Raw genomic sequence first — 22,187 nt, forward strand, 5'->3', positions numbered from 1 at the left:
TATCATATGGAAATTCGAGCTTCGCACTCACCCCATATGAAATTTATTGACCCCAAATAGATCGTATTTGGTCACTTTTCGATGTTCGCTTTCATCCCATATGAAATTTACTGAATCCATATATATCGTATAGGTTACTAGGACACTGTGTAACTCATAGTATCAGCATTTAAATACAAAAATGACATTCAATCTTTTTGGTATTATCTGTAAGCCTGTTTACATATTTTGAAGTAAACTAAAATTATGCTTTACAATAAATGAAAACAACACTCCATTTTTTTTTCAATTTCATTTCAAAAGGATCTGGAACGCTCATCGCTTAATATTATTTATGTTTTCTTAATTCCCATTCAACCTAGTATGCAGAAATTTGTATTGATTGGATGTGTATTGACGTGGAAATAACATTCTATTTAGGTAAGTTTAACGGGTCATTGAGGGTATTCATACACATATCTCAGGTAATATGTTTAAACAAACTGTCTTATATTAACATTATGTGTGTTATAGAAACAGGGTCAATATTGTGTTTTACATTATTCTACAATGTATCTAACTAAGAAGTTTGAAGGAATAAGATTAATGTGAAACCAATAGAACAAATCTCTCAAAATAGTTATGCAATTTGAAATAATTTACAAGAGTAAATTAAGAATTTTAAAAAGAAAAAAGCAACGGATTACCAACTAAAATACAATGACGCATTCGTCTGACACTAATTGTGAAAACATATCTCCTCTCAGTGTACTATTGCCCGATGAACGTTCATGTTTATTAACCGACATTTGCATAGAACGCGAATATTTCTTTGTTGTCGATAATGTCAACAGACGGGTCAAACGTTATAGGAAAGATGATAATTGCTTGCAGGACTACATCTTCTTAGAAGATCCATGTGGGATTTGCAAATTATTTTTATCTTCTCATATCGTAGTTACAGAACCATGCAATAAACAATTGACGTATGTCAGCGTAGAGGGTAATATGATCCTCAGTTCTCGAAGGAAGACTAATAAAAAATATAGTGCAATCCGCTGCTTGGACGAAACAAGGCTTGTGGTTGGTTGTTGTGAACTGGCCGATGCTTCCGTTGACATACTAGATTATACTGGGAAAGTCCACCGGACTATAAATAGCAAGGAGAAAGAATATCCCCTCTTTGTAACACCTGCCTGCTTGGCTTGTTTCAACGAGGAATATGTAGTTATTTCTGATTCGGGAACAAGGAATGTGACGTGTATAAACAAAAATGATAAAGTTGAATGGATTATTAAACTCAAATGTTCCCCAAGTGGCGTTTGTGTGTCCAAATCGGGAATTGTGTACATTTGTTTGTACAATGAAAATAAAATTGTGACGGTAGATAATATACATAATGGTAATATTACAGGAAGTATAGACGATATCAGATTAAAAAATCCACTCTCAATCAGTCATTCAACTGGAAGTTTGTTCATTACAGAGGAAATGCCGAGTGATAGAATATTCCAAATTCAGGTAAATTAATATATCCGAATTCTTAATTTGAAATGAAGATTTTACCCTAATATATTTGAACTCTTTACAGCTGTTTTCCAACATTCAATTGAAAAAAATACAATTAAAAAAAAAAACACCTTTCTTTTTGAATATTTATTTATATCATGGTGCCACATATAGCCTACGGTAAACAATAGAAATTACATGTAAAACCTGTCTTCATCAATAATTCTTTAATGTATGATGACAGAAATATACATTGAGTAATCAAAAAAGTAATTGCAAATATTGAAACAACATCAAACATAAACAAAAATCGTCTGTGGTAAACAAAAGATTCAGAATATACTATATTTACATATATAATGGGTACCGCATGTAAAGCAGGATCTACTTGATCTTCTGAGGCACCTTGGATCACCCCCTGGTTTTAGTGTGGTTTGTAATTTCAATTTTCTGCTTTTTAGACTGTTGTTTGATTTTAACTTGTTAGTTCGAACATCCATTCGGTATCGTCAGTCTTTCTCTTGTTGCCACTTTATCAAACGAGCTTGGAAAAATATATGTGATGCACTTCAATTATTCAAACCTTTAGTTACAAAGGTATAACTATGAGACAACATCCTTTGATTTAACTAACAAAAGATTTCTAGAGGTGAAATACAGTAAGCAGTACTGACTGCCTCATACTCAATTGACAACAGATAAAACTGCATTTGAAGTATTCTTTGTCATCTTTCCAGTTGCTGGAAATGGGACGTTGAGTTTGGTTAACAAACACAATTTTTTACCTGAATGCTAGATTTAACTACATTTGAAGTAGTGTAAAAGTTGGTCATCTCATCTACTAGTACTTAGTTTTGTGTATAGCAAGTAAGTCTTTTAAGTGGAATTGTCTACATATTTAGTTTGAGTTCTTCATTAACTAAAGTTAAGGTTTGGACATCGATACCTGTTTGAAAAAGAAGCAAACAGAACGATTAGAAATTAGTTATTTGTAGGGATAACAAGTCATGACTTCTATATTTCCAGTTACAAAAAATACAAAATCTGTTCTAAAATAATATATACAAATTAGATATGAAACAGTTATATTGTCTTGAAAGTAATTATAATTTCTTTCTGGTACTTTTATATATGCATTTCAAATATACATTTTATGGTATTTTTCCGTTTCAGATTGATGACCCGTTTGAAGGTAGAGTGGTAGATCTTTCTAACATTCATCTCATTACAACGACGGACCATCAACAAATCTCTTCATTAATATCAGAAGAAGAAGAACCTCAATTATAACGTATTGACTATTGATAAAAGATTATTTTAATAAAGCACATTAACACCAAACCTCCTTCTTGACAGAAGTAACTAAAGCAAGCAAAAAATAAACATTCACAGATTTAACACAAATCAACTTCTTTAAAGGTTTGTTAAAATGTTGTAAATGACTTGGCGATACAATGAATTACAATGGCGAATACAACTTTTACAATATTAATCTTACGGGTCGAACATAAATTAGTTAGTAAACATATCTGGTAGACAAGACACAGTTAGTCAATATATTAATTAATTGCATCTTTAATATTATAAATATTCAGGTCAGCAGGCAACAAGTTGACAAATCAATAAGAACATACCTACAACTTCTCGTCCAATCAAATTGTTTGAATTTGCCTTCTAAGTTTAATAAATAAAAGCAACAGTAGTATACCGCGGTTCAAAACTCGTAAATCGATGGACAGAAAGCAAAGTCGGGGTAACAAACTAAAGCTGAGGGAAACACATTAAATATAAGAGGAAAACAACGACACAACATTGAAATGTAACACACACAGAAACGGACTAAGCATTAGACAAAATCCGATGAGAATAACAAATATAACATCAAAACCAAATACATGAACTTAGGATAGAAAAGTATCGTGACACGTCTTATAGTAATGTGAATTCACACTCAAATATAAGAGAAAACGTACGACACAACGGAAACACAACGTCAAAATGAAACACACATAAACGAACTACAATATAACAATGGCCATATTCCTGACTTGGTACAGGACATTTTTAAAGAAACAAATGGTGGGTTGAACCTGGTTTTGTGGCATGCCAAACCTCCCGCTTTAATGACAATGCTAAATATAACATTAAAATGACAACATAACATTACATAACTACAATACAAATAAATAGGAGAACATATTAAACAAAGAAACACATGAATAATAGCTAACAAAAGGCACCAGGTTTAAAATTCAATACGCTAGAAGCGTGCCTCGTCCACACAAGACTTACCAGTGACGCCCAGATATAAAAGTTCGAAAGTCAAAACAAGTACAAAATTGTACAGCACTGAGGATCAAAAGTTCAAAAAGGTTGTGTCAAATAAGGCTAGGGTTTTCTGCTTGGGATAAGAACATCCTTATTATTTAGAACAATTTATGCTATTGCAAACAGTAAATTTTATCAAATGAATATAAACATGATAAAAGATATACATGTTAAAACTGAAGTATTAACTAATTACAGAAAACAAAACCCGGATACATTACATAAACCAACACAAAAAATAGACACACCCGACTTAGTCAAGGCCTCAACGCAAAAAGTGAAAAACATTGACGTCACATACGAAGTGGTGAAAAGGTACAAAAATGACGTCACATTTGAAGTTCCAAAACAGCACACAAAACATGACGTCACATTTGAAAGACTAAAACTATTTCTCAAAAATAAGATAGAATTAGGATTGATTTAAGATTATATTTGAAGTAAATACTGATATTACATTTAATAACAATTCACATTGCAATACTTATTAATAGCAAACAGAGGAAGCAATTAACTATATTATATAGCTATGTCCGGTTTGTTTTGAATCTAACTGCAAAGGTAAAACATCGTACAAATTACGTTGAACAAAATCAAATCTAATCAATGAAGGCGGTGATGAATTTTCTTTACCATAACACATGACAAAAATAGAAAGGACGTCAACACATATGACAAAATCCGATGAGAATTACAAATATAACATCAAACTAAACACATGAATTTGGGATAGAAAAGTACCGTAACACGTCTTATATAGTAATGCGAATTCACGCTCGGCAAAACAGTCACAATTGGGAATACGTCACGTTCGGTAATTAAAAGATTAGACGACGTAATGACAAACCACAATCTACCATGTGGTCAAAATACTAATAAAACATACTCTTTCCGTGTTCTACGTAACTATGCATGAATGACCATAAGGGTAAAATTTCATGGTATCATTATAAAGATATAAAAACATAATATTTGTTGCTGAGTTTTTGTTTGCTGTTGGTTTGAAATAATTGACTGTGAATAGAACAAGACAATGATGATGTTAAAACTCCTTTATTGCAAATATGTAATAGATCAAGACAATGCTGATCTTAAAACTCCTTTATTGCAAACATGTAATCGTGTGAAGATTCTTACACATCTAAAAGCAATGTTGGATACATATACTACCTTTGGAATTTACGTTTTAAGGATTGAATATTTTATTTTATTGCTTGCGCGTGTACATCACTTTTTTATAATCCTATTGCAAATTAGAGTTTCCGATTACCTGACGCCAAATCATGAATGAAACCCCCTCTACAAAATCATTATAGTTGATATAAAACAAGAATAATCTTTATGATCCTTTATTGATGTACATGAATGAAAATACATATAAAGATAAGAATATGTTGTATGATTTCCATGAGACAACTTGCCATAAAAACCAAATGACACAGACATTAACAACTTTGGCAATATCGTCGGTATGGTTTGCAAGTTTTTGTGTACTATGACTTCGTGCTGTAGTAACATATGACAACCTCCGCTATCAGTTTTCATATCCTTGGCTGCTCACATTGGTACGTTGCTATATCCTAACCCGGCAAACTTTGTACGAAACAACTAGTTGATGCATATATTTTGTCTGTCCTTCAGTGATCGATAAGAAACTTCAGCATGCTGATCATTTAGTTTAGTTCCTCCGAGTAGCATGTTTTACTTTATTTTACTATTAACAAAATATATCGTATGTTATTCAGGAGTAATAAATTTTTAGCGTATGCTATCATTTTTATATTAAAAAACATTGCGGAGTATTTCTTTTGGACGATTTTTCAATTTCACACGGGGAATGGTGGTATGCAGGGTTGCAAATCAAAAGTTTTGATAGAATTAATTTCAATGTAAGATCTAGATTTAAATTTCTCGAGAAGTTCTTTAGAGTATTTTTAGAATCCACATATGGTTAATATCACTACGCTATTTAACAGTTTCCCAACATTTCTGAAGACATTCTTTCACAGCGGACAGAATTTTTGTCAATCTAATTGATAATTCCTTTGTAGCATGCATTTCAACCGAAAATGTACCGTTGTTTGTACGCAATTTTGTAACTCGTAAAAAACCTGTTCTATAGTTTGAAGTTTTTGGTTTCCCTTCAAGATACTTATAGATATAAAGCTATCAACATAGTTTAGTTTATAGTCGGAATCTAGAAAAACTCTCAGATGTTTTTATACGACCGCAAAAATTGATTTTTTTGGGGTGGTATAGTGGTATCACATCGTCGTCGTCGTCGTCGAAGAGGAGGGATGGTTTCCGGATAATAACTTAAGTATAAGTAAATAGAAATCAATAAAATTTTAACACAAGGATTATAACCACTAAAGGAAGGTTGTGATTGATTTTTGGGGTTCTAGCCCACAACAGTTTACGAACAAGGGGCACAAAAAAGGTCAAAATAAGTATTTTTCTAGTGTTTCTAGAACTTCTGTGTAAGTGCTTGGATCTTTCTGAAAATGTACCAGAAGGTTCCATTCCAAAAAGGAGGGTTGGGATTCATTTTGGGGGTAATGGAACAAACTATTTAGGAATTAAGGGCAAAAACAATGCTTTACTAAATTAATACTCTGTATGATTTGCTTATTTCTTGACCAATTTCAATGGGGTTTTTATTCTTGAATTCTTGGGGTTCAAAAATATGCTGAATCTAATCGTGTATTAAGTTTTTGGAATTTGGTCCCCGTTTTTAAATTGGTCCACATGAGGTCCAAAGGGCCAAAATTTAACTTTGTTTGATTTCAACAAAAATTAAAAGTATGGGATTCTTCAATATGCTTAATCTAACCATGTTTTTAGAATTTTGATTTTTGGGCCCTTTTATTAAATTGGTGCACATTGAGGTCAAAAGGGTCCAAAATTAAACTTTGTTTGATTACATTAACAATTGAATTCCTGGGATTCTTTGAAATACTGAATCAACCCATGGCCATATTTTTAGATTTTGGATACTGGACCATAAAAGGTAAAATTAAATTTGTTAAGTTCATTAGACCACATCCATTCTGTGTCAGAAACCTATGCTGTGTCAACTATTTAATCACAATCCAAATTCAGAGCTGTATCAAGCTTGAATGTTGTGTCCATACTTGCCCCAACTGTTCAGGGTTAGACCTCTGCGGTCGTATAAAGCTGCGCCCTGCGGAGAATCTGGTTGTTTATATGGGGTGATGTGTCATTTTGTTTAAAAAATATGAGCTGGATTTACTGTTGGTGGTGATTTAAGTATTTGAAAACACTATTCCGGTGAAATTTATGAATATCTGTTTCCCATATGTTTCAACTTCACATGCATAACTTAAAGCTGTTGGTTAGCTGCCCAAGCTTTATTTCGATGATGACCTATGTTATGCTTTAGTATGTCTTTATGTGCTATAGACCTCTCATCACAGGAATAAACAAAATATAATTGGCCCTCTCATAGTGGACTCGACAAAACAAACACATGAAAAAAATGAATGAACTTAACAGCAACAACGAATATTACAAGTCATTATATACAAATATTTCTCGTAGAAATTCTAAAGGTAGAACTAGAGCCACCCCTTATAATAGCAACATGCCTGGAGCTGCCAAAAACGGAACGACTATAAAGGCCTAACATAATAGTGCATTTGTTGAACATGAAGAAGTCACAGTCCATTCACAGTCGCTTTGTACAAGAAGTCACAATGCCCTGGAATGAAATGAACGCAAAATTACAGAACACTTGCAAACTAAACCGACTAGTTCTGTACTAAAAAACAAAAAGTTCGACCAACAGGGATGGTTTTTGCTTCTCAATTGTTAATTTTCCCTTTTTCGACGGTGATGTGCCTTTAGCACCGTCTTACGGTGTTTGCATATCCCAATTCGTTCGTTATGCTCGTGTCCGCAGTGACGTTTAATATGAGCATAATAACATTAACGGTACCAATTTTCTGCACCAGATGCGCATTTCGACAATACATGTCTCTTCAGTGATGCTCGTGGCCAAAATATGTAAAATCAAAAGCTTATATAAAATATGAAGAGCTATAATCCAAATCATGCCAGTACACTGGGTCTACGCCTCTGCTGGTGGACTGTTATTCCCCTGAGCCCAGTAGCCAGTACTCCGCTACTGGCATTAAAATACGGATTTGTTTGTGTTATTAAATTTGCTGTTACAAAATATTAAAAATTATTATAAATTAAGGAGTGTATCTCCCTCATGCAAAGCTCCGATTCCTTTCACGGATTTGGCTATACTTTTTGGAACTTTTGGATTATAGCTCTTCATCTTTTATATAAGCTTTGGATTTTACATATTTTGGCCACGAGCATCACTGAAGAGATATGTATTGTCGAAATGCACATCTGGTGCAGACAAATTGGCACCGTTAATGTTATTACTACCACTGGGTCGATGCCTCTGCTGGTGGACTGTTAGTCCCCGAGGGTATCACCAGCCCAGTAGCCAGTACTCCGGTACTCATAATATAGTATTAGAAGTAAATTATTAAGTCAGGGATTTTTTTTACAACAAATAACTGAAAATCTGAAGTAGGTACAAAGATTTGGTCTACAAGTTTGGCTGTACCCGTAAAAACTTATTTCAAACAAATTTTAAATACAGTCTTAAATTTTAACTGTGATGTTGTAATCAAATTTTAAAATATTGTTTTATTGGGGCTAATATTGATTTTGTTATCAATAAATTAAAACCATGCTAAATATTATTCACATGCACCTTCATGGTACTACAATATTCGATACTGATAGTTTGGCACAGTCAGGTTTTTTCTCTGACTGTTGAGGACGTCTCAACACTAAATCTTGTATTTATGTGCCTATTCACATCTACTTTGTGTTTTTGTTAGATGTGTTTCTGTTTGTTTCTGATGAGTTAAGCCATTTTTAACTGATTTTTAAAGTTTGTTCTTATGTTGTACTGTTACAACACTGTTCGTGCGCTCACAAACATGTTGAACCCCGCAACATCTGTATGTGCCTGTCCATGATCTCACGTATAGTCCAGTGGTTGTCGTCGGTTCATGTTTGTCATATTTGTTTTTTTTTGTAAACTGTTTTGTGGACGTTTCCTCCCCGAGGGTTTCACCAGCCCAGCAGTCAACACTCCGGTGTTGACATGAATATCAATAATGTGGTCATTTTTCTAAATTTCCTGTTTACAAAACTTTGAATTTTTCGAAACACTAAGGATTTTCTTATCCCAGGCATAGATTAGCTTAGCCGTATTTGGCACAACTTTTTGGAATTTTGGATCCTCAGTGCCCTTCAACTTTTTACTTGTTTGGCTTTATAAATATTTTGATATGAGCGTCACTGATGAGTCTTATGTAGACGAAACGCGCGTCTGGCGTACTAAATTATAATCCTGGTACCTTTGATAACTTTTGTTATACATTAGGCCGTTAGTTTTCTCAATTGAATTGTCTTATATTTTCTATCGGGGCGTTTCATAGCCGACCATATGAGTATTTTCATTTTTTAAGGCCTTACGGTTCTCTATAATTGCTTTCATCCACGTCATTTGAACTTTGGTGGATAGTTGTCACATTGGCAATCATACACCATCTACATATATGTATATTAATTCCATGTAAAAGTATACAGTAATATTTATAATTATTAAGGATTGTGTTTGTTATTTATCATAGATAAATTATTTAATGGGTTCAGTTCATGCTTTCGCTTTTGTAACACTATTTTCTAACCAAATTGTCAACAAGAGTGCACACACTGAAATGTCTCGCCTTCTTTACTAATCATTGATATTATGTTGATAGTCATAAATATAAAGCTGTATTACTACTGTCACATAAACTTAATTAACAAGAAAACTAAACATTGGCCAATGAATCATGAAAATGAGGTCTAGGTCAGATGAACCATGCCAGGCAGGCATGTACAGCTAACAATTCTTCCAAACAACAAATATAGTTGACCTATTGCTTATAGTTTAAGAAAAACAGACCAAAAAACTTAACACTGAGCAATGACACGTTAAAATTAGGTCATGGTCAAATAAAACCTGCGCGACTGGCAAAAAAAAATCATAAAATATTTCCATATACCAAATATAGTTGACCTATTGCAATTAGTATTAGAAAAAAAAAAGACCAAACTCAAAAACTTAACATTGACCACTGAACCATGAAAATGAGGTCAAGGTCAGATGACACCTGTCAGCTAGACGTGTACACCTTAGAATCATTCCATACACCAAATATAGTAGACCTATTGCATACAGTATAAGAAAAACAGACCAAAACACAAAAACTTAACCACTGAATCATGAAAATGAGGTCAAGGTCAGATGACACCTGCCAGTTGGACATGTACACCTTACAGTCCTTCCATACAGATAATATACTAGACCTATTGCTTATAGTATCTATTATATGGACTTGACCACCAAAACTTAACCTTGTTCACTGATCCATGAAATGAGGTCGTGGTCAAGTGAAAATTGTCTGACGGGCATGAGGACCTTGCAAGGTACGCTCATACCAAATATAGGTATTCTATTACTTATAATAAGAGAGAATTTAACATTACAAAAAATTTTAACTTTTTTTTTCAAGTAGTCACTGAACCATGAAAATGAGGTCAAGGACATTCGACATGTGACTGACGGAAACTTCGTAACATGAGGCATCCATATACAAAGTATGAAGCATCCAGGTCTTCAACCCGTTTAAATATAAAGCTTTTAAGAAGTTAGCTAATACCGCCGCCGCCGCCGGATCACTATCCTTATGTCGAGCTTTCTGCAACAAAAGTTGCAGGCTCGACAAAAATCTAGGAAATGCCATCGACTCTTCAGAAAATGTATCCAAATATTTAAACTGTATAATTATTTTCATGTAAATATACAATATATGTTTGCCTTCTGTGATACATCAAGTAATTTTAAAGTGACGAATCAATATAGAAAACAAAATTAACATACTAAACACACCAAACATACCAAACAAAATGCACTGTTGTTATTAAGTGTTGTAAAATAATTTTAACTAATAATTTAGATCCTATGTAATTATAAAAAAATTTCTTTTAATTTCAAATGATATTTTATAATCCGGATTATGAGTGAAATATTTGTCTTGGAAGTCAAGCAAATTTCAGATTAATGCTTTGAAGGGACATACATTTTGATATTTGTAATGTGAATATTTCTTTTATCTTAAATCTTTATAAAAAAAATAGGAAGAAATGCTTAACTAACGACAAACAGATTTTTATCAAGTAAATGATAATTCCAGGAGTAAACTGTACAGATCTAGAAGAGCATAAAGATTATCTTTGCAATGGTTCGAAAGGACCTTTCATAAGGTAGAATATACCAAAAGCATTTACGTTATAAAATAAGATTTAAGACTGAACAAAGATATACAATCTGGAAACCTCGAAAAAAAAAGACACCAAAGGACTAAGATATGTGCAGTTGCATTTTAAAGTTAATTTTGTCTTCCCTTGTTTCTAAAGAAATTAAAACAAATCTTTAAGAATGAAAAAATATCCTTTATGATTAATGAGCATACCGTAGTATGTTATATTTTTTTTAACAAAGTTTAACGTTAATGGAATGCTATGCTCGGAAATAGCTTTTGTCGTAATATGTAAGGCGCTATGCATAGCCGTAATTAACATTAGAATAAGCATAATCGACAAAACATTGTAACTATACAAAATGTGTTTTGAAAAGATAAAACATAAAGAGCACATGATAAACCTTATTCAAGAAACTAGTGCTGTGTACAAGAAAGGCAAATTACTCTTAATTAAATCATGTTTTCGAACTTGTATTTTTTTTAGCAAATGTATTACATATGAAATATGAGGACAATGAATCAAGTATCTTCAAAGCACCTGTTGTAATGTATCAATGATAAATGTTAAACTCTCAAATGATGCTATTTGTTCTAAAATGCACAGAATTAAATTCTTCTAAAAGTAAACGTATCATTGTTCAAGTTTAACGTTGTAAACATTCATACACACAACTTATAAATTCATTACAGTTTTGATTATTTTGGTTTCGGTTTTTTCAGCAAGTTAATGAAATCAAGTACTTTTTGATAAGTTGACATTTTCATTACTACATTTATATTTGGGTCATTTAAATCAACAGGCTCTGGAGTGTCGTTAGGAGCATTGTTTGAACCGGAAGGTTTATTAAAGTTACGTTTCTCGTTTGGTGGATTTACATTTTTTTCTGCTGTCTTACTAGGTGCATAATCAAATCCGGTCGGCATATTTGAAGTTTCGTCATTAATAGGCCTGGCTGACTGATGTTGCCGTTCCTCAGCAGAACTTTGTGGTTTCCTATCATCTGGATAATCGTTTCTATGTTTTCCATTGCTTGTTTTATAGGGGTCTTTATTATCTTGCCTGAATGGACTGTCTCGAAATCTTGCACTTTCGTTTGATATGCCTGGCACTGCTGAATCGTTGAGAGAATCCTTACCGTGTTGATTCGGAGCTTTAGATTTTGGATTAACCTTTCTTTTGTTGTCATTTTGGATAGTATTTTCAGATCCTTTATATTTCTTTAGTATTCCTCTATTGGGCTGTGCTTTATCCGGTTTTATTACATCATTATCAGCATCATGGTTTGTTCGAGGAATAGCAAAGTCTTCCTCTGGATTAATCATAGTACGTACTCGTTTACCAATATTTTCTTGGTTTTGGTCTTTGATGTTACTTGAATCTTGATATTGCGTCCTCTGGTGAGGACTCTCTCTATAATTATCAGCTTCGTTAGATAATATATCAGCTGGTACAGACGAATAATATAATGGCTCGCTTTTTTCCAGATTTCCGATGTTCCTCTCCGGTTGTGTTTGCTTTTTTGATTTATCTCTTTCATTTTCACTTGCTTTTTCTGCCTTACTAGCATTTACAGGATATATATTAAACCTGGTTGGATCATCTAGCTGTCCTCTATTCTGGAGCTTTGAAGGACTCGTGCGACGTTTAACAGTTTCCTGATAAATACCTGGTGCCTTGAAATTATCCATTGGTTCCGTTAACTGAGATGATTTATGCATGTCATTGACATTGTTTTGAAGCTTATCTTGCCTTTTGTTTAACGTCGGTTCATATTGATGGTTTTTATTGTTACTTGTGTCCTGATATTGCGTCCCTGGTTTAGGACCCTCCCTATTCTTCGCAGATTCGTCTGATATACCTGGAACAGCCGAATAATACAATGGCTCTCTTATTTCTGGATATTCCATGTTCTTCCCGGGTCGCGATTGGTTTCTTGGTTCATCTCTTTCATTTTCACCTTCTATTCCTGTCTCGCTTGCATTTACAGGATATATATTGAACCTGGGTTGATTATCTGGCTCTCCCGTTTTCCTAAGCTGTGAAGGACTCGTGCGACGTGTACCATTTTCTTGATGATAATCTGATGCCTTGAAATCATCGGTTGTTTCTGTTATCTGAGGTGATTCATATATACCATGGATTTTGTTTCGAAACTTTTGTTCCCTTTTGTCTAACATTGAATCATATGGGTTGTCTTGTTTTATAAAATCTGGAGCACTCATGCTTTTATGCATTCCTCTTGATAAATCTTTACCATTAAGATTATCTAAATTTAGCTTTTTCGGAAGCTGATTGTTTTCGTCAGAATTTTGTGGTGTAACATTGATGTTAACAACTCTGTCTGGCCGTCTATATGTATTTTCAGAATTGTCGTGATTATCTTGATTTACATCGTCATAATTGCCGTAGGACAGTCCACGGTTTGTGTTAGCTGAATCTTTATCGGGGTATTCCTTGGAATTACCAAAGTGTTTTGGTTGTCCGCTACTATTTTGTTTATCGATTTGTTCATAATTATCATTATGCCCTGAATTATTACTATGGTGTGCATTGAATTCAGGAAGACTATTGTTTTTAGGTAGTTGTCTGTTTTGCATATTTTTCATGCCTCTATTCATAATTATTATGTCTGATGCAACACGTTTCATCTTTGGTGGGTTTCTTAAACGGCACAAAAACAACTGATCGAGATCATGAGGTGAATGTTCCATATCGTAAGGCAGTTTCTCGGTGACGTTACGTTTATCACTTTTTTGCGAGGCATGTACATTTTGTAAATTGGGTTTACGTTTTGTTTCTGTTTTAGATTCATTTTCGAGGGATGTATTGTGATCACTTTCTGTGTTGCTGTCAGAGTTTTCATTGTGTCCTAAACCGTTCTCGTTGTAGGAAAGCTCGTCATCAGAGTAATCGCTAGATGAAGTACTGAATTTGGATTTTCGACTCCCTCTTAGTTGTCTTTGTGTGCCTGGTGAACGATAAGGGCTTTTAGAAGGCGTTCGTGTATTTAAACCTTTCTTGTCTTCACTTTGTTTCTTTCGAGACCTGTCCTCTTTTGGCATATTATCTTCGTCGTTTGATTTGGTTGCGTTAACTTCAGTAGTAGATTTTTCTTTTATCTGTTTGGAATTTTTTGGTAGTACTCGTTTATTTGAGAGCTGTTGATTTGACTTAGTTTGAATTTTGTCGTCCAGATCTGACAACTGTAGTGGTTCGACTTTAATTTTTCTTTTTGTGCTTGGTGTTATAGGGGGTGATTCATCAGAATGATATACACTATCATAATCGTCTTCTTTAATTGCAGCATTATTTCTTTCTCCTGAGTCAGTGTAGTATTCCTCGTCTTTTGCTTTGTTTTCAGCTTTTATATTTTTACCTACTCTTGGCATAATTGTCATTTTACGTGGTGGAAATATTGAATCGTCAAAATAGTCAGGCGGGTATTCACTAGGACTTGGTGATGTTATAAATATGTCACGTGATGTGATATTACCACGATCTTTCCATTTTCTGTCTTCATTATCAAGACTGTAGCAGCTATCAGTGTCATATGAAGGTGCGACCGAATTTCTAGAAAGGTAGAATACGTTATGTTATTAATGCGTATGATTGATGTTTTCCCTCAAAACATGATATTTTTTCTAATTTGGTTGTTTATTCGCTTGTTCCAAATTAGCGTTTTCTGAAAAATCTTTCCTCGTCATTGTAATCATTTCGACCATTACCACTACAATTAAAATATTTCATGTCAAATTTGTATATTTGTTTAATGAATGTAGATGTTAGTTTTGGGAACATAGTTTGGATTTTCTGACGAAAAAAACTGGCGTTGCAAAATTCAATCATAAAGGCAACAATAGTCATACCGTGTCACACCTGTATATGCGTGCGTTTTAAGTTTTTACTGAAACATTCTGAAAACTATTTTTTTTCAACAATTGGTAGATATCCGTTTTCATCTCTGACACAAACATGACATAACAATTAAACAACCCATGATGGCGACCCTAATTTGTTTTTGTCGTTCTTATATTATAATAAAGTTATAATAAAAAAGGAAAAGATTACGGCCTTGAGTCTAGGGGGAATGCCAAAAATAAATATTTATATGGTAAACGTCAACATTGTCTTTTGACATTGATTACTTGTTTTTCAAATGTTATCAATGGAATTTTAGATGCATAATTTGTGTAAACAAGATGACATTGGAAAGCATATGTGTTTAAAAACGGAGTCGCAGTTTTGAGTATACAAAGACAGTAGTTTATCGCTGTTCAATAGTCATAAATCAATTTAGCGGAAACAAATCCGAAATAGAAGGATATTGAATCTAATTGCATGATAATTTTGACCAAACGTGAGGATAAAACACGCTCTTTGTTAAATACAGATAACCTTGCTAGATAATAAGTGCAGTATCTTTGATAATTTTCTCGTTGTTGTTTTCATACTATTTTTACCAAATATATGTATGATATAGATAGAATATTTATTTGTTAACTTCAATATACCATATCTGATTTACTTAACAAGCTTACATTTCTTTTATTGTCTAAACGTCTAAAGATAACAAAAGTATAAAGTTGTGCTTATACGTAAATTATCTAGACCAAACGTTTTAGGTTTATGCTTAAAATAAATGGGCAATAGCACAATTGATAGCGGTGTTCCAGAAAATGAAAAGAACGGGGATTTTACATATCTCGTCATATGTTTATCACTGTGTCGGTAACGCAGCTAAGGCTATCTTAGACGGATTTGGCTGTTCTCTTTGGACAAGTTGGTTTCTATGATCTAAAATAGTTTTTTTTTAATTGATTTCGATTTTTTTCACAATCGTACAGGTTAAGGTTGTTGCCAGAAAGTAAACTTAAATGAAAACATTATTTAATATCAATTGTTTATAGTATATCTTACAGGATGATACATATCGAAAGATCTATCTACCCCGTAGCCGTTACGTCATAGTTGACTGGATTTAAATGATATATTTTATCCTTATTTCGAGAAATTGACCATATGAATTTGCGGAGAAGTAAACCTTACAACAAACGTTTTCAATTTGTGAAATTTCAATTTCTGTGAAGCAACATTCGATCAGCGCCTGCATATTGAGTTTGTATCTCCAAGTTGATATCAAATTCACGAAATTGTGTTTCCTATGGTAATTTCGCTTATAGAGGGAATGCAGGGAAGCTATTACGTACACCAAAGTTTCCCAGTGATCAAGTTGTCATTGTAGTAGTAGTTATACGTTCACAAGTCTTAAGGATGCCATCACTATTTGTTTTAACAGTATGTGTCATCTATGTCACAGATGACAACAAATATAGGACAACTGTCATAATCACTATCTCGTGAACCATTTTGTTTTATTATACTATTACCAGATGGGATGTAATTCCAAATATATACATTCCTGATAAATACGCTACATGTTAATAAGGCAAAATTCACCTTAAACAGCTGGTTGTTATTTGTTTAATATGCCCTCTGACGTTTTGAACTATATGTCTTTGAACGATTACAGAAAATATAAAGTTGATTTTTCTGTGTTAATTTCTACATATACATAAATATCAAAACACCCGTTACTGCACACAAGTAACCGGGAAATTGTTCATACTGTTTCAATGTCAGCTTTTCATCTTGTCACAAAACAAATAGAACAATATTGAAACACAACCCAAAATTATTACTAATGCAATTTAAATTCTTATGTTAAATATCATTTTAAGATTGGTTTATACAAAATATCAAAGATTCTAAACTAGAATATCATATATGCTTACATTTGTTTGCCTTTCATAAATACAATTTGATGTGAACGTATACGAGTAGAGTATATGACTTAATAAGTTTTCATCACACTTTTCAATTTAGAATTATTTATTTTGTTTGTTTTGTTTTGTTGGGTTTTATATAATAATTACATAATCAAAGTGTTGCCTTTGTTTTGAGTTCTGTAAAATTCTACAAAGGCGGTTGTGATTGGCCGATAATATTGCTTATTTCATTTGTAATAATGGTTTGGTATGTTTCTAGACTGTTAGCATTCCATTTGTAATAATGGTCATGTATGTTTCTAGACTAAGTATAACATTATTTTTGAAAACCTGTTTTAATATCCTTTCAGTTCACTTTCGTCTCATTTTTTTCTGTTTGTATTTTTATGTTATCATTTTCGGTTGTTGTTGGGTTTTTTTTTCATATCTTTGACGAGTTATTTTATATAATCGTTTTACTTAGTAATATTTCAATCGAATACTTAGGAGATGACTGTATTGTATTTAGCTCTGAATGCTTCAATTTGTGATTTGATGGTTACAAATTAAGTTACTGTCGACGGGTAGACGGGTTTTTGGCGACCATCAAAGTACCAATTGATGCCGGCGGAGCTTAAATATAATATTGCTGTCTCCATTCTAATGAAACTGACAGACAACAACATCGAAACTTACATTTAAAATCTGTCATACATCGTTTGCGTTTGCGCGAACATTTTCGTTACATCAATTTTTAATTGATGCTATGAAAGTTGGTGACGTACGTTATTCAATACAATTGAACGTTACGAACGTTGTTGCATTATAATTCTTCTTCAACTATGTGATTACACTTACTCTCTTTGAAATTTTCTTCTTCCTCTTGAATGCATATCGTCTTCAGGGTCTGACTTTTTGCGGAAACAACAACAAAGACAAAATATAAAGTTTAAGACAAGCAGTAACCCTATCAGTCCAACATAACAGGTACATGGCATTTCATCCCAACCAAAAACAAGGATACCAGGAACAGCTTCGTAACAATAATATCTTGTCACCGTTTCTGTAAAATGAAATAAAGTGCTGTATTCAAGATTATGAAATTTCTATTTTTGATGCATTTTTTGTGTATGGTTTGATTGTACAAAACAAATTTTTCTATGTTTTTTGCATATATTGCTTTAGGGGAAAAAAATTTCGTACGTGATTAAAATCATTCGAAACACGAAGGTTTGCTTACCAACAGATATAGATGGCATTTGATAGATTTGGTGTAGTATTTTGAAATATATCGGTTTCAATACTTAATTTGTTATTTATTTGGCTGCATGTTTGATTTGATTTGATTTGAGTTACACTTATGAGTTTTGTGTAGTTAAAATGTGCATGTGCCTTTCTCAATGACAAGCCTTGTATCATTTATAAGTTTTATATATTTTAAAAAGCCATTGAAACAGAGCCTATGTGTTCACTGCTAAAAAGTGTTAGTACATTTGTAACACATTATATTATCTTTGTACAGGGAATGACTTAAATATAGATTCCTACACGTGTATTACGATATTTCTCCAGCTTGCCGAGCTCTTTAAATAACTAAAATTTAACTGTCGAGAGTGGGAAAATATCGTAATATACGAGTTATAGTGTCGGAATCTGTTTCTCTAATGATTTTTATCCTTCTTTTTCAAAGATTTTCAGAAACTTGTGTTCTTTATATGCGACATCATCAGGCATTGCCACCTTTTTTCATGGCGTCACAATAGGAAAATTCAGAAGACGTCATAATCAAATTTCGACTAATCATTTGCCGAGAACAGATTTTTCACCAGTGATGAGAAATATTTTTAATACGGAAATGTGAAAATAGCACAAAATTAGAGAATAATCTTTAAACTTTTCAAATTAAAACCATTTTTATACTAATTTGAATAATGTTATTCCGTTATGAATATTTCTATTCCAATTCATACCTAGTTACCTATTAGCTTTATTTTGCTTTTTATCACAAGTTGATACTTACCAGGTGGGTTGGTCGGTAAACCTTAAATAAAAAATAAAAAATCTTGCATTCCGTAAAACATGATAAATAAAAGCAACAGTAGTATACCGCTATTCGAAAGTCATAAATTGATTGAGAGAAAACAAATCCGGGTTACAAACTAAAACTGAGGTAAATACATCAACTATAAGAGGAAAACAGCGAAACAACAGAAACACTGAAGCGCAACAGCAAACCAAAACAACAATGCAACACACAGAGAAACGAACTATAAGAAGAAGAAAAGTATTGCTGTCGTTACCTGTGACATAATCCCTGTTCGTAAGCTAGCAAATGTCTGTACCAAATCAGAAATATGACAGTTATTTTCCATTCGTTTCGTTGGAAACATAGCTACTCTTACATACAATCTAAGATTACCGAAAATTTGGTGTCATGGCTTTGTTAAGTCGTGATTTACTTCATATTCGAAATGGTTCAGAAATGTAGTTGATGTCGTTTATGAAGGAAGAGTAACGATCAAAATAAACAGCCAATATACAACTATTGAAATACATTTTAGTAAAACTATTTTATTTTGAATACAAAATGACACATGAACGCATAATACAAAATAGTATTATATATTATGTGCCCGCGATTATTTACCAATGAAAAAACTAACCGACCGTCACCTGACATACATGTTAGCAAATATATGTCGCCGTACGGTCTTGAAAATTGAGGGCAAAATCCATACCGTTCGTTATAATGATTGATAAAAATGAAAATTATATTGGCTTCATTTTAATTCGAAATTGTGATCTTTTATACATGTGTTTTTTCTTTTAATTTCACTAGTCATATAAATTATAAAAAAATATTATACTTTTCTCCATTTCACGCATTAACATTTTGTTCGTGGATGGTTGAAGACTTATGATGCCCTCTTAATATCGTTTGGTTAGTTTTGTGGTTGGGTAACTATATCATGGGCGTATAATCCACACAGCCCCTTATTCATCATAGACTGGTTCAAAATAAAACAACAGATGTTCAGTTTTTAAAAGTAAAACAAAAAAATACTACGTTTTGCATCTTTAAGTAGACGTCTTTTTTACAAGTGATACCGCTCACTATATCCCCGACAGAGAAACAGAAAAAAACGATTTCTGTCAATGTTTCTGAATGTGAAACTAAATGATCTGGCTTCTTTGATCTTCGATGTCTGAATGAACTACGACTCATATAAAAACAAGAAGAGGTCGACAAGGAAATACGCACGGTTCGTTCCCATAAGAATAGATTTTTTTCCTCCAAATAACCAGACATGTTGTCATAAGAAACTCCAGCTTAATGATCACTTGTTCCTCTGTGTAGCATGCTTTACCCCCACCCCCACCCCCACCCAAACAAACAAATCTAATAAATATAAACCAACAACCGCTTTATTACAGGCTCATGAATGGAGACGGACACTTAAAAAATGTGGCGAGATTAAACGTGTTTGAGAGCTCTCAACAACCCTCCGTTATCTGTTATAGTGGTGTTTGTCTTAGCACAATATATAAACAAACTGTAAAAATCAGTTGCAACTAGGTAACTCAATAGATCGATACTAATAACATAAAAAAAAAAATAAAAAAATTAAAAGAGTACTAGCAGTATATGAATATAGTTCAATGCATAAATCATGTTCTCTCAGAATAAAGTATCAATAAATGTAAATCAAATAGATTTATTTCATTCATTAGAAAATAAGTTTACATGGAAATTTTCGGGATTTTGAACTTTTATTTTTTTATGATTTGTAGACTTTATATTATCTTCAATCAAGGCATATAATAACATTAACGGTACCAATTTTCCTGCGCCAGATGCGCATTTCGACAATACATGTCTCTTCAGTGATGCTCGTGGCCAAAATATTTGAAATCCAAAGGTTATATAAAAGATGAAGAGCAATAATCAAAAAAGTCCAAAAAATATAGCCAAATCCGTAAAAGGAATCAGAGCTTTGCATGAGGGATATACATTCCTTAATTTATGATAATTTCTAACATTTTGTAACAGCAAATTTAAATAACACAAAAAATCCGTATTTTCATGCCAGTACCGAAGTACTGGCTACTAGGCTGGTGATACCCTCGGGGATACATCGTGATCTGAACGATGATTTTGTTTGGTTTTTGTTTGTTCGTTTGTTTGTTTGTTTGTTTGTTTGTTTTGTTTTGTATTGTTTTGTATTGTTTAGTTTAGTTTAGTTTAGTTTGTTTGTTTGTTTGTTTGTTTGGTTGGATATGGTTACTGTATATAACAGTAGGTTGTTGGACAAATTATAACAGTACTTGTTAAATTTCTTCGCCCTTTATAGTCTGTAATTTGTTGATTTTATCCGAATTTGTATTTTTCGTTGCACAGATTTAGCGTAATTGACATGTATCACAAACATCCGGTGAAAAATATTCATTTGTCATGAACTTTCATTAAAGTTTGCTCTTATGATCCGTGTTAGAGGCCTCTCTTTGACATTGAGATGATTGCAGAAATTGCGATGTTTCTTTGTTGGTTTTGTCAAAAGCATACGAGTATTTTCTGTTATGAAGTGATATACCATATCCTTCATCTACATTATTGTAAAAAAAATAACTAACCTAAAGTCTTATTGGTGTCAGTTGTCACTGGACCATCTCCCGAACTAGTAAATCCGGTCACGCCGACATAGTAATATGTATCAAAGTCAAGTCCTGTTATAGTATGCTGAAGAGTTGTGTTGTCCACTGTAATATTACTTGGCCAGGCGCTTACAAACTTATAATATATTATTCTATAACCTACAATTACAACGTTTTTGTTTTCATTTTTTACAGCACTTGAGTGATACTTGTACTTGTCAACAATTAGTCCTTGATGATATCAGCATCTCATTAGTCAGTGCATCTGTACTGACATTATTCATTACAAACCTTTCTCATATTGTTCGTTCATAATAATTTTAAGAAATTATAAGGAAACTAAGGTTTCAACTCCCTCAGTAAAAGTTGACATGAGATGACATTTGTTAATTTGTAATTCCTTTTTGGTCAAATAGCTCTTCATCATCTTCGATTCTTGTACATACTTGGCTTTCAAATATTCGGCTTTGTACGTTCCTGATGAAGTCAAATTTTGAAACGCGCTTCGAACTCTAGAAATGTATAGCGGTTGTTTTCATTATTTTCTGCAAATAGAGTACTACTTAACGTTTTGTTCATCATAGGTAT

The 22,187-nt window shown here is 32.9% G+C and overlaps 2 protein-coding genes across 4 annotated transcripts in view; one reads left to right on the plus strand and one right to left on the minus strand.

Annotated features, from left to right (window-relative positions):
* Nucleotides 1-278: 278 nt before the first annotated feature.
* Nucleotides 279-2,829, plus strand: LOC143076144 (uncharacterized). 2 transcript variants are annotated; one of them, XM_076251814.1, is made up of 3 exons: nucleotides 279-420; nucleotides 1,394-1,500; nucleotides 2,662-2,829. In XM_076251814.1, the coding sequence occupies exons 1-3, from the start codon at nucleotides 387-389 to the stop codon at nucleotides 2,776-2,778; spliced, it is 258 nt and encodes an 85-aa protein (XP_076107929.1). In that variant the 5' UTR covers nucleotides 279-386; the 3' UTR covers nucleotides 2,779-2,829. The 2 variants fall into 2 exon arrangements, with proteins under 2 accessions (XP_076107929.1, XP_076107927.1); XM_076251812.1 differs by lacking the exon at nucleotides 279-420 and having other exon boundaries at nucleotides 494-1,500.
* An 8,806-nt stretch (nucleotides 2,830-11,635) lies between these two features.
* Nucleotides 11,636-22,187, minus strand: part of LOC143076145 (neogenin-like) — a 28,047-nt gene continuing 17,495 nt past the window's right edge. The window contains exons 5-8 of one of the 2 annotated variants that reach the window (XM_076251815.1): nucleotides 21,579-21,758; nucleotides 18,967-18,987; nucleotides 17,805-18,009; nucleotides 11,636-14,751 (exon numbers count right to left, since the gene is read on the minus strand). In XM_076251815.1, the coding sequence (XP_076107930.1) occupies nucleotides 11,877-14,751; nucleotides 17,805-18,009; nucleotides 18,967-18,987; nucleotides 21,579-21,758 (3,281 nt within the window). In that variant the 3' untranslated portion in view covers nucleotides 11,636-11,876. Of the gene's footprint in view, nucleotides 14,909-17,804; nucleotides 18,010-18,966; nucleotides 18,988-21,578; nucleotides 21,759-22,187 lie in introns of both variants that reach the window. The other variant, XM_076251816.1, reaches the window with a different exon arrangement.

Source organism: Mytilus galloprovincialis, chromosome 5, assembly GCF_965363235.1.
Source record: "Mytilus galloprovincialis chromosome 5, xbMytGall1.hap1.1, whole genome shotgun sequence".
NCBI lineage: Eukaryota > Metazoa > Mollusca > Bivalvia > Mytilida > Mytilidae > Mytilus > Mytilus galloprovincialis.